This window comes from Zonotrichia leucophrys, chromosome 7 (genome assembly GCF_028769735.1).
Source record: "Zonotrichia leucophrys gambelii isolate GWCS_2022_RI chromosome 7, RI_Zleu_2.0, whole genome shotgun sequence".
Lineage (NCBI taxonomy): Eukaryota > Metazoa > Chordata > Aves > Passeriformes > Passerellidae > Zonotrichia > Zonotrichia leucophrys.
The window spans coordinates 11,166,748-11,181,640 of record NC_088177.1 but is presented as its reverse complement, the minus strand read 5'-3'; the positions used below and the strand labels follow the sequence as shown (position 1 = coordinate 11,181,640).

The 14,893-nt window shown below is 42.7% G+C and overlaps 1 protein-coding gene across 17 annotated transcripts in view; it reads right to left on the bottom strand.

Annotated features, from left to right (window-relative positions):
- Positions 1 to 441: 441 nt before the first annotated feature.
- Positions 442 to 14,893, bottom strand: part of IKZF2 (IKAROS family zinc finger 2) — a 114,914-nt gene continuing 100,462 nt past the window's right edge. For all 17 annotated transcript variants that reach the window (XM_064718062.1, XM_064718057.1, XM_064718069.1 and 14 more), the window contains 2 exons: positions 13,022 to 13,165; positions 442 to 8,109 (listed from right to left, as the gene is read on the bottom strand). In XM_064718062.1, the coding sequence (XP_064574132.1) occupies positions 7,385 to 8,109; positions 13,022 to 13,165 (869 nt within the window). In that variant the 3' untranslated portion in view covers positions 442 to 7,384. The remainder of the gene's footprint in view (positions 8,110 to 13,021; positions 13,166 to 14,893) is intronic.

Sequence of the window (14,893 nt, the reverse complement as noted above, 5' to 3'; positions counted from 1 at the left end):
AGCAAATTTGGGGTTGGTAACCCCCACCCTGGAATATAACAGTAGTAAAACTTTTTTTAAAGCATTTTCTTCCAACAGGAAAAAAAAAATTATATGACTTTTTTTTTTTTAACTTTACAATTTTAAATCTTTCTAAACATTTGCATTAAAAGTTTCCAGTTTCTCATAAAAAGATATATATTTTAGGAAAAAAAAAAACAAAACAAAACAGAAAATAAAACCAACTAAAAAGGAAGGCAAATATACAGTATTATAATTACATCACTGTAGAGTCATCTCAAAGGTACCCTAGATCTTTAAAGTGTTACAAAGAGTACGTACCTTATTTTTTTTCTCAAATCGACTTTTTTTTCTTTTTTTCTGTTTTTAATAAAAAACTACACTTGAGTACAAAAATATGTAAACAGACTGTACAGCCAATGAACAAAACAACCCCAAAAACCACCCCCCCCAAACCCCTAGACAGCCCAAAGCTACAGGAGATAAGAGCAGGCCCAGACTTAAAGCTCCAAGAAGGAAAAGGGAGAAAGAGAAAAGCACAGAAAGCCAGAGGAGACTGCTACATGGTGAGGAAGTGAACGTGTTCAAGCTCTGAGGACACTTGACAATTTGTCAAATAATTGATCACAGTTTCAGAATCTGAATGACTACAAAAACAACCAACAAAAAGTCCTTCCCTTGTTACAGTGTGTTCAGGAACCGACATCCATTTCCAGTAAGCAAAGTGAAATCCCAGTAAGTGCATAGTAGGGACTCAGTGACCTCCACCCCTGCAAGAAGCTTTTCTCACTCGATGTCACTTGAGGTAAAACTAAATGGCCCAATTCACTGCAAACTGGCCCTGTTGTGCCTGTAAGGAGAGGAGGGATGGGAGGCTCCCATCCTTTATCCAGCCTGGTGACGCACACAGAGGCTGGGGGTACCCAGGTACCACCAAGGGCCAGGGATTAAGGCTGCTACAAGGAATAAGGGAATGCCTCCAGCAGCACCACCCAGCCTGCCCAGAGCTGCTGTGCTGCACCAACCCCACAGATAATGGGATCAGGATAAACACAGGCAGCTGCAGAGCTCCTGTGATGCCCACATCCAGCCAAAGGGATGGCACGAGGCTGATGGTGCTCAAATGTTTTCCTGGGCTGCAGTGCTGTTGCCTAAACCAACACCTGCTATGGAAAGGAAGTGCTGGCCCCAGCTTTGGGCCAGGCTGCTCCCTTTCCCCCAACAGGAGAAACCAGCCCCTCTCAAGACATGATCTGATTAACTTCATTGTCATTCACTCTGTTGAAATACTTCACCTAGTACTGCTAGTCAAAATATCACAGTTTTTTTGTGGTTTTTTTTGCCAACGGTAAAAAAAATATTAGTTTTACTACAACTATGCAGGTTTCTGTTGAAATGGTCGTTTCTGTCCACTGATTAATTAGGCCTCAAGATGAAAAGGAGAAGTTTACACAGAAGGAGATAGCATGGGAAGTTATCTTCAAAGATGAGGACCCAAGTGTGCACGCTGATAACCACCTTTCCAAAGGCTGGAAGTGAACAGGAACCGGGAATCTACACAATCAACTGGGAAGGCAGGTGAATTAAAGAGAGACTAGTTTTGCTGTTTCCTTGGCCTGTTAAGCATGCAGCATAGCAAAGCCTGAGCCCAGCCCTCCTCCTGACTGTCCTCTGCAGATTTCAGAGCTGGGTAGGAGAAGGACACAAGGAGGTTAAATTAGAAACCAAATTGGAAAGCAGTGATGTCGTCCTTTGCTTATATCTCAGAACGCATCAGTGGGATAAAAGGGAATCTATTATTCACTAGGAAACAAATTCTAGCTCTAACTGCTCCCCCCAGCACCCCTCTTTGGGAGAGCATTGCCAAGGGGGTGGCTCTGGGCTGCTGCTGGGCTCAGGCTCTGCCCAAAGCCTGCTGGCCCAGCCACCTTGCCCACCGTGGCCCTCCTGGCACACTCAGCTCTGCAGGGGGAACAAGTGCACCTGAAAGCAGGTCACCAACCCCTGGGAAAGTGCCAGAAGCAGCACTGTGCTCATCACAGCAGTGCTCCAGCTTGTGAAGGCTCTGAATGCCTCCTGCTGATGAGCTTCTCTGGTCTCTGTGCCAATTCCTGCGCTGGCAGCAGCCTGACAGGCAAACTTGCAAACCACTTCCAAAGGACTCGCCACATTTGTTTCTCCAGGCTGAAGCAAGAAGCAGACCTAAGTGGGAACTCTAAAGCAGAACAAAGTCCACTAAAGGGTGCTTTACTTAAAGAGGGAGGAAACAGGAGAAGCTTCCCTGGCTCTCTGTAGGGCACAGTGCAGCTGGGGGCTCCCACAGCAAGCCCTGGCATTGTGCTGGGAATGCTGTGCTCCCTGGGACCAGCTGCAGTCCAGCTCTGGCTGGATAGCTGGAATGTACTTTGCTGGGGTCATTTTCAGCCCTTCCCACTCCTAAAAGCTGTCTGACTGCAGGAAATCTCACAGCAAAGCCCTGACCAGGGTCCTCTCTCTGGGCCAAGCTGCCAAGGAGGGTGCAGAGCAGGAGAAGGGATCTTTCCTTTGGGTTGGTTTTTGTTGTGCATTCTGAAAGGGTCTGGTGGGATATCACAAACGACATCAGGATCTCCCAAAATGCATTTGGAAAAGGCACATATACAATAAAGCATTCCTCTAACTACACAATACCATATATATATATATATAAATGTACTTTCTCAAGCTCTCCAGCTGCCCCACACCACAGGCCATCCACTTTTGTTTTTAAATGCTATTAAGCCAAGCTAAGATGTGAATTACTCGCAGAAAAGCCAATTTCATCACCCTTTTCCTAAAATCCCACACTGATTTTAGGTGAATCTGGCAGCCTCCCTCATGACATTAAAAAGCACAGCAAGAGTTAAGGAAAGGAATTTATCCAGTGAAGGAACTGCATTACTGTAGCTGCTGCCCTTGGCTGAAATAAGCACCTTTGCTGCAGTTATCTCCAAAGTTTCTCTCTGGAGGAAGGAGTGTCTGTTGTCTGGTTTCTTTCAAACCAGAACAAGCTAGCCCAGGGCCTGGGCAACAGTAATAATGCCCCATGAAAGCCCAGTTTTGAAGGGCTGGGTTTCATTATTGACCTCCTGCCCGACAGCACAAATTTAGGGAAGCCCTTGTAAACAGAAAGAAATTTGCAAACTCTGACAATTGAGAATTTCTTCACCTTGCAGTAAATATACTTTAGGTCCTCATGGCTACTTTGTGAGCTGGGTACTAACATTGTAGAAACCAGTACCACTAAAAATCAGGCCCATTAACCCATTTTAAATCTTCCTCTCTGCTACAGACCACTACAGGTTAATGTGTAGACACCTTTCACATCACATCATAGATGAAAGCACTTTTTAAGGAGAATAAAATTATTTTAATCCCCTAAGTTACTGAGTAAAGAGCAGGCTTTACTGAAAAATGCAATATATTTTGATGTGCACTCCTAACTGATTACAAAGAGAGGTGGCTGTAAAATTAATCAGTCATAACTGCAGATATATAGATAATGCCCTTTGCTCCAAGGATATGGATCACACCAAAAGCAGAATAAGCAGCCACACTTCTCTTTAAATTAATAGGCTTGTAATCCTCTAAACTGAGTCAGAGTATTGCCATTTTTAATATAAAAGAAGCAAAAGGGTTTACTGGCAAAGAAGTGCCCAGATTTTTTTTTTCTTTCTTTTTTTTTTAAATGAAAATGGGGAATGCTCACAGGAAGCCAACTCTAAATTTGCAAATGTATGTTTCTAACCGGAAACCCAATTCCAAGAATTTCAAAAGAGTCCAATAAAAATCAGCCAGATTTGATTTCCAGCACCAAATACTCAGAACAAACGGATTTAGAGGCCAGGGATTAGCTACTGAAATTCCTAGTACACTATGAATGACTAATGAACTTGATGAAACTCAAGAGCTTTTCTTAGAAATCCAATTCTTGCAGAGAGCAAGCAAGAAAAAACACCCAAAGAAATCTCTGCTGCCCCATTTTGCTCACTTTTGTGAAGGAACAAACTGCATTACATAAAGCTCTCTAATAATTTTCAGTAGGAATTGAATTCTAAAGTACATGTTAATTCAAAATTTTGTTCAAAATTTGAACACGAATTTAATCTTTCTTCTTTTCCTGACTCTAGGATAAAAGTCTCCTGTGAATGTTTAGAAAAGGACATTGATAAGAAAAAATCAATGTCACCCCTCAAGTTTCTTCCTCTCCAAAAAATGTGGTTTCACTAAGACAATTCCCCAGTACTTCTCCAGTTCCCCGTGCCTGTGACATCAGGACCTACAGACCTCACCTGCTACTAATAGATCAAGCAGCTGGACTTAACTGAAGCCAGGTCCAAAATGAGTGGGTCTCCCCATGTGATCCTTTAAACACCACAGAATACACCTTACTGGAGGTAGCAGTGAGTCATCGGTGACCCCAAGTGCAGATGAACTGCAGATGTAATTGCAGCCAACTGATCTGCGCATACACAAGAGATTCTCTACCTTTCCCGTACTCTGGTGCTTTCCCAAACACAGGCAGAAATTTTAAACACTTTTTCCCTAGTGCTAGCGATTCCAAGAAACCACAGCCCAATGTTCTTTTGCTGACCACAGAGGGGAGAACGGAGTGTTTCCCCCAGAGACTGAAAGGATTTGCCGGCAACCTCTCTCTCTAGCTTGGCCATGTGTTTTTCTGGAGGCCCAGGAAAGCCCAGCAAGCCTCAGGCCCAAGAACCTTTTAGTTTCCACCTTGTTCTTAAATGACCTTTCCCGCCTCAGCAAACCACCACCACTGTTTTCTTTTCTGAATTTCCAGGCACATCCTGACACGAAGCGCGGCCGGCTGCCTCCTAAGCCCATCTCCCTCACTGCAGAGATTCAGCCACACAGAATCAAAGTGATGCCCTCCAGCATCTCCCTGCTTTTCTCCTGCACAAACAAAATTTGGCTGCACCAGGCACAGGACAATGAGAATGGTCCAGAGGATGGCACTGGTTCATTTGCCCCAGTTCTCTCCACATTAGGGTGAAGAAAGAAGGAGGGGGAGGAACCCAACGACATTAAGAACAATGTTGGGAATAGATCTTTAAATCTGTCTCTCCAAAGCCTGCATATTCCCAGCCTTGATAGGTCTCACATTACACAAGATGACATTTCTCTCCATATTGTATTATAATTAATAGGCTACTGCAAGACTTTACCAGCTCCTACTTAATAGCATTGCAGTGCTGGGAAGCAGTCATCAGGTAATCTGGCCATGATCTACTGTATTCTTTCTAAACACAGGTTCTAGCTGCCAAGAATGTCACCATAAAAAGATTTCAATCAATACCTTTCAGCTCCTACTTTCAAATGCTCCAGGTCTAGGAAGAGAAGAAGAAAAAAAACCCAGTACCCTCAAAACGAACAGCAAACTGGCATATGCATCAAGTGCACAGATTGGAGGGAGCAGATGGGAATTCATTATGGCCTGATCTTGCTCTCTCTTTTATACTTTAGTAACTTTATCCTTTGGAAAAGGTCTCCCCAGGCGCATGGGGACCGTGTGTGCGGAGGGGGTTAAACCCATCCAGATCTTTCCATTCTCAAGCTGTGCTCTTGTTGCCAAACAACAACATTTCAATTGTGATTGGTACAAACAGTTGGGTTTCAATGGCAATCTGTCCTGTAGGTTTAAGCCCAGTTTTTACTGATGCAACTTGCCGGGTGCTTGCTGCCTTTGTTATTTACTGAGAGAGAAAGAAAGGAAACAAAACAGATCAGTGGACTTGTTTTCTTGTCCACTCTGTGTGTCAAGGACTCTCTCTGGAGTGTGCTTCTCCATTTGCTTTCCCTAAAGGGAAATTATTAAATTAGGAACAAAAAGAAATCTTTAAGCCCAAATCAATACCCAGCACCTACATCTCCACTTATCCCTTTCTGAAGAAGCAGGGAAGATCATATGTGACCTGTTGGTTTGCTGGCCTTCTGTGCTCTCCAGGAGCCAAGGCTATCCAGCAAAACCTGCTAATACTTTCACCCCTAAATTCAGCAGAATTGGTGATGTACAAACAAAAGGAAGTCAGTGGTTCAGCATATTAGGAAGTAAGAAGTCAACAAGAGAAAAAACAGTCAAGGTTGGGATTCTGATGTAGCTGAAATAGTTGGGGCAGTTCCATTAAATTCAGTGGAGCCAAGAGGATTAGTGCTGGCCAAGGATCTGGCTCCTAACGCTTCCCCAGCTGCAAGTCTCAGTTTAGGCTGCTGCCAAGAGGTTAACACTGTGATAGTAGAATGAGAAAGTATTTACATAATTATGTATCTATATATACCTATATTTAAAGAACACTTTGCTACTAGCACTTTTGTCATTTTTAAATCCATAATTTTAACCCAAAAGTATTTCTGAAGAGCAGCAGAACCTCTTGAGTAAACTACAGGCTCTCTCACCCACTCCTAGGCCACTTACTGTCCTAGAAGCAAGTTTAAATGTTATTTCTAAATGTTCTTTCTTAAAATTTAGGGTGCAACTAAAGAAATAAGGCTCCCAAGGGTCTCTAAGAAGCCAGTGAGACAACACATAGGCATGGAGTAACAGAATATCAACAATTCTAAAAAAAAGGTGCTTCATAAGTTAAGGAAAAATAAAAATACAAAGCCTCAAACTTACCACAGAAGGCCCTCAGACTTATGAAACTAAACTGCTATAATGTGGTACAGTGTTAAGACATACATTTCTTTTTCTTTTTTTTTAATTTATTTACATTCTAGAGGGGCAATACACACTGAACCCAGGAAAACAGCTCACCCTTGAAAGTAATTTTGAGAGGAATATTGACTTTGATTCATGCTCCTAACTCCCTACCAGTTTTGCTTTAAAAATAATTTTTCATTCTGCAGAACAAAGTTCCCCCCCTTTCCTCCAGCCACCGAAAGCTCGCACCGTATCTTCACATTAGAAAAAGGCTCTCCTCTGAAATGTTTCTACCTATCCCTCTGAAATTCCAAATGAGTGGCATCTTGTTGGGACTTGAAAGCACCTGGCATGGTTGAGTGACATCCCAAGAGAGGACATGGTGTACAACTGACTGAGACGGACACGGACTGCCTTCCAATTCCCACAGCAAGCAAGGCGGGTCACTCCCCGAGAACTGATTGCCACAACAAACCCCTCTTTTTATCCATTCCCTTCCTTCTCTCCACTCTTAAGCTGGGCAGAGCAAATGAGGTTGGGTCCACAAAAAATAAGGTTAATAATAATAATTAAACAACGGCAACAACGACAACAGCAACAACAACAAAATAGGCGTCTCAATGTCTGAGGAAAAGTGGGATTGTAAGTGCAGTATTTCTTCATGTGCAGTTCTTGTACTTCATAGGAGTCCCCTTTGGATGAGAAGGCCTAGCGGAATGTGTGCTCCCCCCGGACTATGTGCGACGAGAACTCATAGCGGTCCTGGCTCCGGTAGCCACAGATGTTGCACTCCAGCGGGTCCCGGTAGCCGTGGCAGCCCATGTGGATGGTGTACATGACATGGTCCAGGAAGAGGACGCGACAGTGCTCGCACTTGAAAGCCCTAATCTGCTCCCCTTCTCCATTGATCACCTTGTACATATCCTTTAAAGAGCCCTTAGAAGCTTTTGTGACATCCAAAGGCTTGGCCTCCTCCTTCACGTAAGCCGGGTTTGGCTTGATCTTGGGGGTTAAGGCAGCGTTTCCTGGGTAGGACTGGCGGTCGTCGTGGCTGCTGTCTGAGTCAGTAGAATCCAGGCAGCTATTGCTGGGGGAGCCCTCTCTATCCTGGATTCGACTCTTTGGTCTGATGAGGGAGATGGGGCCATCCATGTTGTTCTCGTGGCTGTCAGCTGTTTCCCTGCTGATGGGCCTCTCTATCCTGCTGGGATGATAGACCTGAGCGTAAGCTGAGCTGATGACCGGGGCCACCTCTGCGATTGTGCTCGGTGTGTGCTGCATCAGGGGGTGAAGTGCCTCAGCTCCAAGGTAGGTGATTGCATTGGTGATGGCTTGGTCCATCATGTGAGACTGCATCAGCTCAGCCTCCTTGTCATAGCTTAGGTTCATATCAAAGGGGATATCTGGATAGCCAAATCTCATGAACTTTTCACCTAAGAGATAAAAGCAAATCCATGAGCAAAATCAACACAATCACAGCAATGTTTCACTGCAAAAGAGACAGAAACCTCCTGACTTGGGGTGAAATTACTCCAGTGTCTAAAGTTAACCTCCTTCAATTTATTACTAAACAGTTCCTGTCCTGAGATGGAAAACCAGTAATCTCACCAAGAGCTTTCTTCTTTTCTTTTTTAAATTTATTCCAGGTGAAACATGTGGCTGCAGCATCTTCCAGAGAAATTACAAATCTTCAACTGAGCCTGATTGTGCCCTCACTTCAAGTTAGGAAATACAATTGGATTGAAATATTGAGGCCACTGAAGTTCTATTCCAGAGTATACCATTAGTTCTGGTTACCAGAGTATACCACTGAAGTTCTGCCATTAGACATATTCTCTCCAAAATTCAAGAGACTATTTCACACGTGGCCCACAATCTGAGGTGCCTCACATCTACCAAACAACAGGGCTGAGCAGTGAGAAACCCAAACAACAGGTAAAGGGGGCTTGTTATAGTGGCACCTTTAGAGCCACAGGATGTAAATGCTTTAACCAGCAGAAAAAAACCCCAAACATAAAATGACAGCATGTGGCCAAGAATGAAGCTATTTACAGGAGCAGTGGAGCCTCATCTTTGCAGCTTTCCTCCCTCAAAAAAAAAAAAAAATTCCATCCTTTTTGGACTGAGAAAAAAAAAGACACACACACTGCTCCATTCCCAGTGTCTAATTAAGTAAGAAAATAAATAGAGAAACCAGGTGTATAGCTTTGTTTCACTAGGTAAAAGACAAAAGCACCTTTCACTGACACAGGATAAATTTACACCTAATGATGCTGAAGCTGGCTGGTTCATCCCTGTGAATCCTCACTCACATCCTTGTAAGCTTTTAACATCAATGGCATGACAGATGTGCAAAACCAGAATCACATGCTGGTGCATTATGGCAGTCACAGGGTGATGTTACACATCACAGCTCTCCTTGGAGGTGAACAGACTGACCACTGCTTCCACCAGGGCTCAGCTCAGCAGCACTGCTTTTCCAGTGATGGCTTTGGAGAGTCAAAGCTCATGGAATAACTTCTTTTTAGAAAGGAAAGGCTATATGTACATGATACAAGATGCACGTGCTCCTCTGTGTTCACACATGCAATTAGCTGGTTGTTGACAGCTAATTTTTAAAGCTGATTTTATGAAGTCTGATAAATAATTTTGGTTAGTTTTAATTGTCTTTGTTACTTCACTTCCTTGGTACATAAAACCAGACTTTTTTCCCAGTAGCATAAGTTAATATATTCAAGAAGGCACTACTTACAAGTGGTTTGGCTACTCAAGAATTAAATTACTCAAGAAGCTTCTTCTATCACCTTTTGCCAAAATTGCTTGGAACACAGTCTGTATAAACCACTATAAGAAACAGAACTGTAATCCCAAATCTCTTCCAAATTGCATTAGTACATTTCAACACAGCTATCACTCAGCATTTTATTTTTGACTATAATAATTCATTCCACTCAGAGTGACTTATTCTAAAGTGATGCACAGAGAAGAACCATGATGTCCTCAGAGATGATGATGCATCACTTCTGCTGGGGAACTTAGCCCTGATTATCAAGGTAATTATATGTAAGTCTGAAGTAAAGCACATGAATATTCCTCCTCTTTTCAGCAAACCTGCTCACATGGCTGGACACCATACCACACTTGTGTACCTATGATGTGTACTCAATGATGGTCCTGGTAATCTGACACGACTTGTGGATGATTCTTGCCATCAAACATCCTCCTTTCAGTGCTTTGCTGTGGTCTGGGAGCCTGTGATGCCTGTGCTGCCACAAGATAGGATGGACAGCTCTGCAACTGGACACTGTCTGGTGCCCACTGGTGCCTGTCACCTGCTCTGGCCTCCTGTGTCATTCTTGTGTTTGGATAAAGAAGTAGATCTGGTGAGGGTCTGATCCAGCTCCCAAACACACTGTCAGTCCTTTGTAAGCTTTACAGATGAAGAAATATTACCCATCCTTTATGGGCTACTTGCATAAATGATGCAAACCTTATTTTGATTCCTTTCATCATCCATGTTTAGTTACTCCAGCACAGACAGCAAAGAAAGCTGTAAATTGCCAGTGACCTGAATTATTTATTCCTTTAATTATGAACCAGTTCCAAAGATGCCAGAGTCTGAGAAATGGAGTGTGACATAAAAAAGCAAAATAAATGATAACATGGGAAGGAGAAGGCGTAAAATGCAGAGCTCAGAAGTAACAATAAATGGTCCAATAGACCAGTACAATGTGGTTTCCAAATTAAATTCCTCTTTAGCCAATTCTGTACTTAAAATCAGTTAATCAGCCCAATCATTCTGAATTTTCATTTAAACTATGCTCAAACTCTATTTATCCTTGCCCTACATTAGTGAAGCAGAAGAAAAAACTTTCTCCCCTCTGGCCATATGACATTCAAATAAACCCCTAAACAGGTATTTGAAGCTAGATCAAAGCACACAGGCACAGCTGTCCTGTGATACCTGGAGTTCATCTCATCAAGTACCTAAAGCAGCTGCAGTGCTGGACACTTGGGAGAAAGCTACAAGAAACCTTGGAGGAGGCTGTTCCAGCATTTCCCCCTGGGGAAGTTTCTCCCTGACCCCCATTAACCAGAAGCTGAGTGTAATTTGGCAGCCGGCTGATCTTCATCTGTTCTGAGACGCCCGTGTATTTTTAATTCTTACTCTAACAACCATGGTCTTATCGTAAGCCACATAAATGTCTCCTTTTGCATCCTGCCAGTTCTTAACCTCGGTGACATTCTGAGAGGAAGCTCCAAATTCCAACTGAAAATACATGAATCTGCTTCACATGATCAGCCTGAAGACGGCAGCTTTTCATTTAACCAGTGTCTGCCTCTCCCTCAGTGAACAAGAAGCAAAATGAAGTACTCACACTCCTGCACATCACAAATTTTCCTTTCTCTGGAGTGTGCCTCCACTATTTCAGCTGGTTTGGTATGACTAGTACCTCAAGAGCAGATATATAACCAAGTCTCTCATGCAGAAATGAATTCATTCTATTTGCTGTACACTGCTTCCTTTCCTCCTGAAAATTCAGCTATTGGAGAGACTGTGGTCCATAACCACAGTCCCTTGGAGATTGCTGATCAGAAAGAGCAGTAAAGCACTGATAGATGTAGCATGCAAAGATTTTAGCTTATGCTTACATGACCTTCTCATAAACACCATTAAGTTGTTTTGGACAGGTGCCATGCTTGCAGTATGCACAGGAAAATTTCCTGCAAGCAACAGAACCATTACACATTCCTCCTGATAGACCTGAATAATATTTAATTGGGGAGAAAAGGGGAAGAAAAGTGAGGTCATGGTGGAGGGGAAGAAAAATAAAAAGAAAGGCAGCCAAGTGAAGTCTGCTGTTATTTAATCTAAACACTGTGATGCCACTAAAGATCAGAAAAATAAGATATGGTAAAAATGAAAGGGGGTACTTTTTATCCTACATATGGCTAGTGATATGTTACTAGATATTAGATAAAAAAAGGATTTATCTAACAACAAAGTATATAACCTGCTGAAAAGAATAATTATGTGGTATAGCATCTCTCAGGCAGAGATTTCCAATCAGTAAATTTACCTCTGAACACAAGAACGACATATGGTCAATGGTGCATGAGTGGACAAGTAAAGTCACCTTTCTGGTCTAAACACATACCAACATAGGAAATACTGATGTCTCCCAGCATTCCCCATGCGGGATGGATCATTGCTGGCCTAACCTGGGCTCAGCACTGATATTTGGGAATGGCCAGCTGACTGAGAGCAGCCAGGTCAGTGTGTCAGCCCCTGCAGGTGAGCTGCTGCACACTGCTGGCCCCCTGCTATTCCAAACCATGCAGCTTACTTACAGCCACCTTCAGGGGGGATTTAACTAATCCATCTGAATCTCCATTTAGCTGAGGGGCAACAATTTTTCTAAATGGCTGTGCTAATTACTTACAGTCCTGTGATGCTCTCTGTAAGTGTCCTCAGAGTAGGCAGAATGAGAGACCCTGAAGTTGTGTGTGACTGCCCTTCAGGGAGTGAGTGTGGAGAACTCCTATTACGTGACTGCAGAGTCTGACACTTACCCCAAACAATTCTCTGTTCCAGCTTCCCTCCTAGGAAGTTTTGCATTGCTTCAGTAGCAGTAAAAAGAAGCTTTAAGTTACAGCTAAAACCAAGTAAAATTCTCTATATTGTCACCTGTTACAAGCTGAATAATTTTAATATGTCAAGACACAAAGTAAAATATGAATTCTTGGCCTAGGATTCTAAATCTGGTAACCAAAAGCCACCCAGTGCTGTTTCTTATTCATGCATTAATAAGTTTATTGTGTGCAGAGTGCTGCACTCAGAGCAAGAACTTCTTCCAACACAAGGGATGTGACTTACTTCCTCATTCCAGTATTATCAGACCAAGTGTCAGGAATTTAATACAAATTAGAAGTCTTGAGATACTTGTTGTTTGTTTTTTAACACATATGGAGACAGATAATTATATGACAGTCTTAGCTTGTTTTTGTTTTTCTGGAGCAAGGAGAGGGAAGATGACAAGTCTAAATCTCAAAAGGGCTAGAGAGAAATTTTAAAAAAACCCACAAACAAAACAGCGTGAAGTAGAAAGCTCAAGGTTTTCTCAGGCATTCTCATGATAGTGGACTTTGCTTTTGAATTCTCTGGACTGGTAAAATGAATTCAATAATTTTCATGATTTCTTGCTGTGATTTAACCACCTCCATTGCTGTATCAGAACCAAATTGTGAGAGTGCCACTTTTCCCCTTGTTCTTCTGGCTATTACAAACAGCACATAACCCATAGCAATGCATTAAAAAGAATAAAAGGCTCATTTTCAGCTTACCCACAAACTTTTGTGGGGTGGAGCTTTTACGCTTTCCCATGTTGCTTGACAGCTTCTCTATAACAGCAGGTCTCTCAAAAGGCACCACAGAAATATTGTTGTCCATCACAGGCTCTTGTTCCTTACAATCTTCCAGAGCAGGTACTATATAAAACCAAAAAAAAATTGGTATCAGACAGGTCTGGTCTACACTTCAAGAACACAAATAATTGAGCCCTGCTGATTGTGCAACAAGTGCAGCACAACATAAAGCAAGGTGTGAGAATATTTTGGGCATCAAGACAGCAGTCACCTGTAAGCAGAGCCACATTCACAAAACATCTCTCCTTGGGAACATTTTATTTAGCAGAAATCCAAATTTAAGCATTTATAAAAGTGCTTGTTTTGTTCTGGACACTCATTATCACCAGTGAGGAGAGGACACTTTTGAAAACTCACTCTGTAAGTGACATTTTGTATTACTCTCTCTTCAATATGGTCACCTGTCAACAATGTAAATCTTTAGTTATCATTCTTTGTGTATTCCCTGCACACATACAGCATAATTACTCTCAGTATTATCTTTTTGCACTAATCTCAATGATTAAAAATCACACACGGCACTGATGAGCCCTGTTTGCTGGGCCTGGCTGTGTGTTCCCTAAGACAAAGGGTTCTCAAATGAAGGATCAGTTTGCTAATGCATATTTCCTCTCTTCACACTGTAATGAGACTGTAAAATCAACACACACTGTACTGGAATTGCAAGATTAACATCACATGGAAATTCCCTCCAGAATCAGACACAGAAACTACCCATTTTTTGATTAATATTTTATCCCCTCAAGCACAGATCTAACTGTCTGCAAACAGAGGTTTTCTGCATCTCACTTCACATCATCAGGGAGCAGGGATCAGCAGGGAGCATTCCTGTGCTAACTACATCAGGGGGAATGCTCATACACTGTATTTGAGAGAAGCCAAAAAAATCAATAACTTCTTCTGTCTTTACTCATTTCATTCCTGACATTTGTCAGTTTAGGGAATAAGGATCCAAAGGAAAAATGTAGGAATTGCACAGGCTTCTAACCAGAGGAGTGAGCTACTTGCACAGGGGTTTATGCCTTTTGCTGATACAGCCATTCTTAAGCACCTACAAAGCACTTTGGTTTTGTTCAGCATCCTGTTCTAATCATCCCCTTCTAATCAGTGGTAGCAGACTGTGGATCAGGCCTGGAGAATCTCAGTCATTTGCAATATCTATCAAGTGTGTAGCTCTGCTCTGCTATTATGAGTTTAATACCAGGCCTTATTATCCTGCATTCATCCTCAGAAGGTGACAAGAAAAACTTGAGAGGGATCAGCCACTAGGGCATGTGCTAATGGCATGTTTGGGGTATATAGAGAATAGATAGCAGAAATGGATGGCAGAAACACAGGAACTGGGGTGATGTGGCACAGAGTTCCCACAGGATGTAAACTGAGAGGAACCCACTGCATTTTCTGTCTTACTCAGGCTCCCAGCAAGGTGCTGGGTATTGCAGAGGTGGCAGAGAAGGCCTGGCACCCTCCTGTTCTGCCAGCCCTCCTCCTGTCTCTCACCATGGCAGCCTTTTGTGTCACAGACACCTTCTCCCAGACAGTGCCATAAATGAACACCACCAGCCCACTTTCCTCCCGTGGGAACTGCACTACCTTCAGCATCCTGGCATGGAATAATCACCCCCCTGTTCCTAAACACAGCTGTTTGCTAGCACATAATACACCAAAAATGGGTGATAAAAGCCTTGTCTCTGCCTTCTTTCTAGTAAGGAAGAGCAAATACCAGGCAATTACAAAACAGAGTATCTGCTCAGGTGAACTTCTCAATTCAGACATCCATAATAAGAAAAC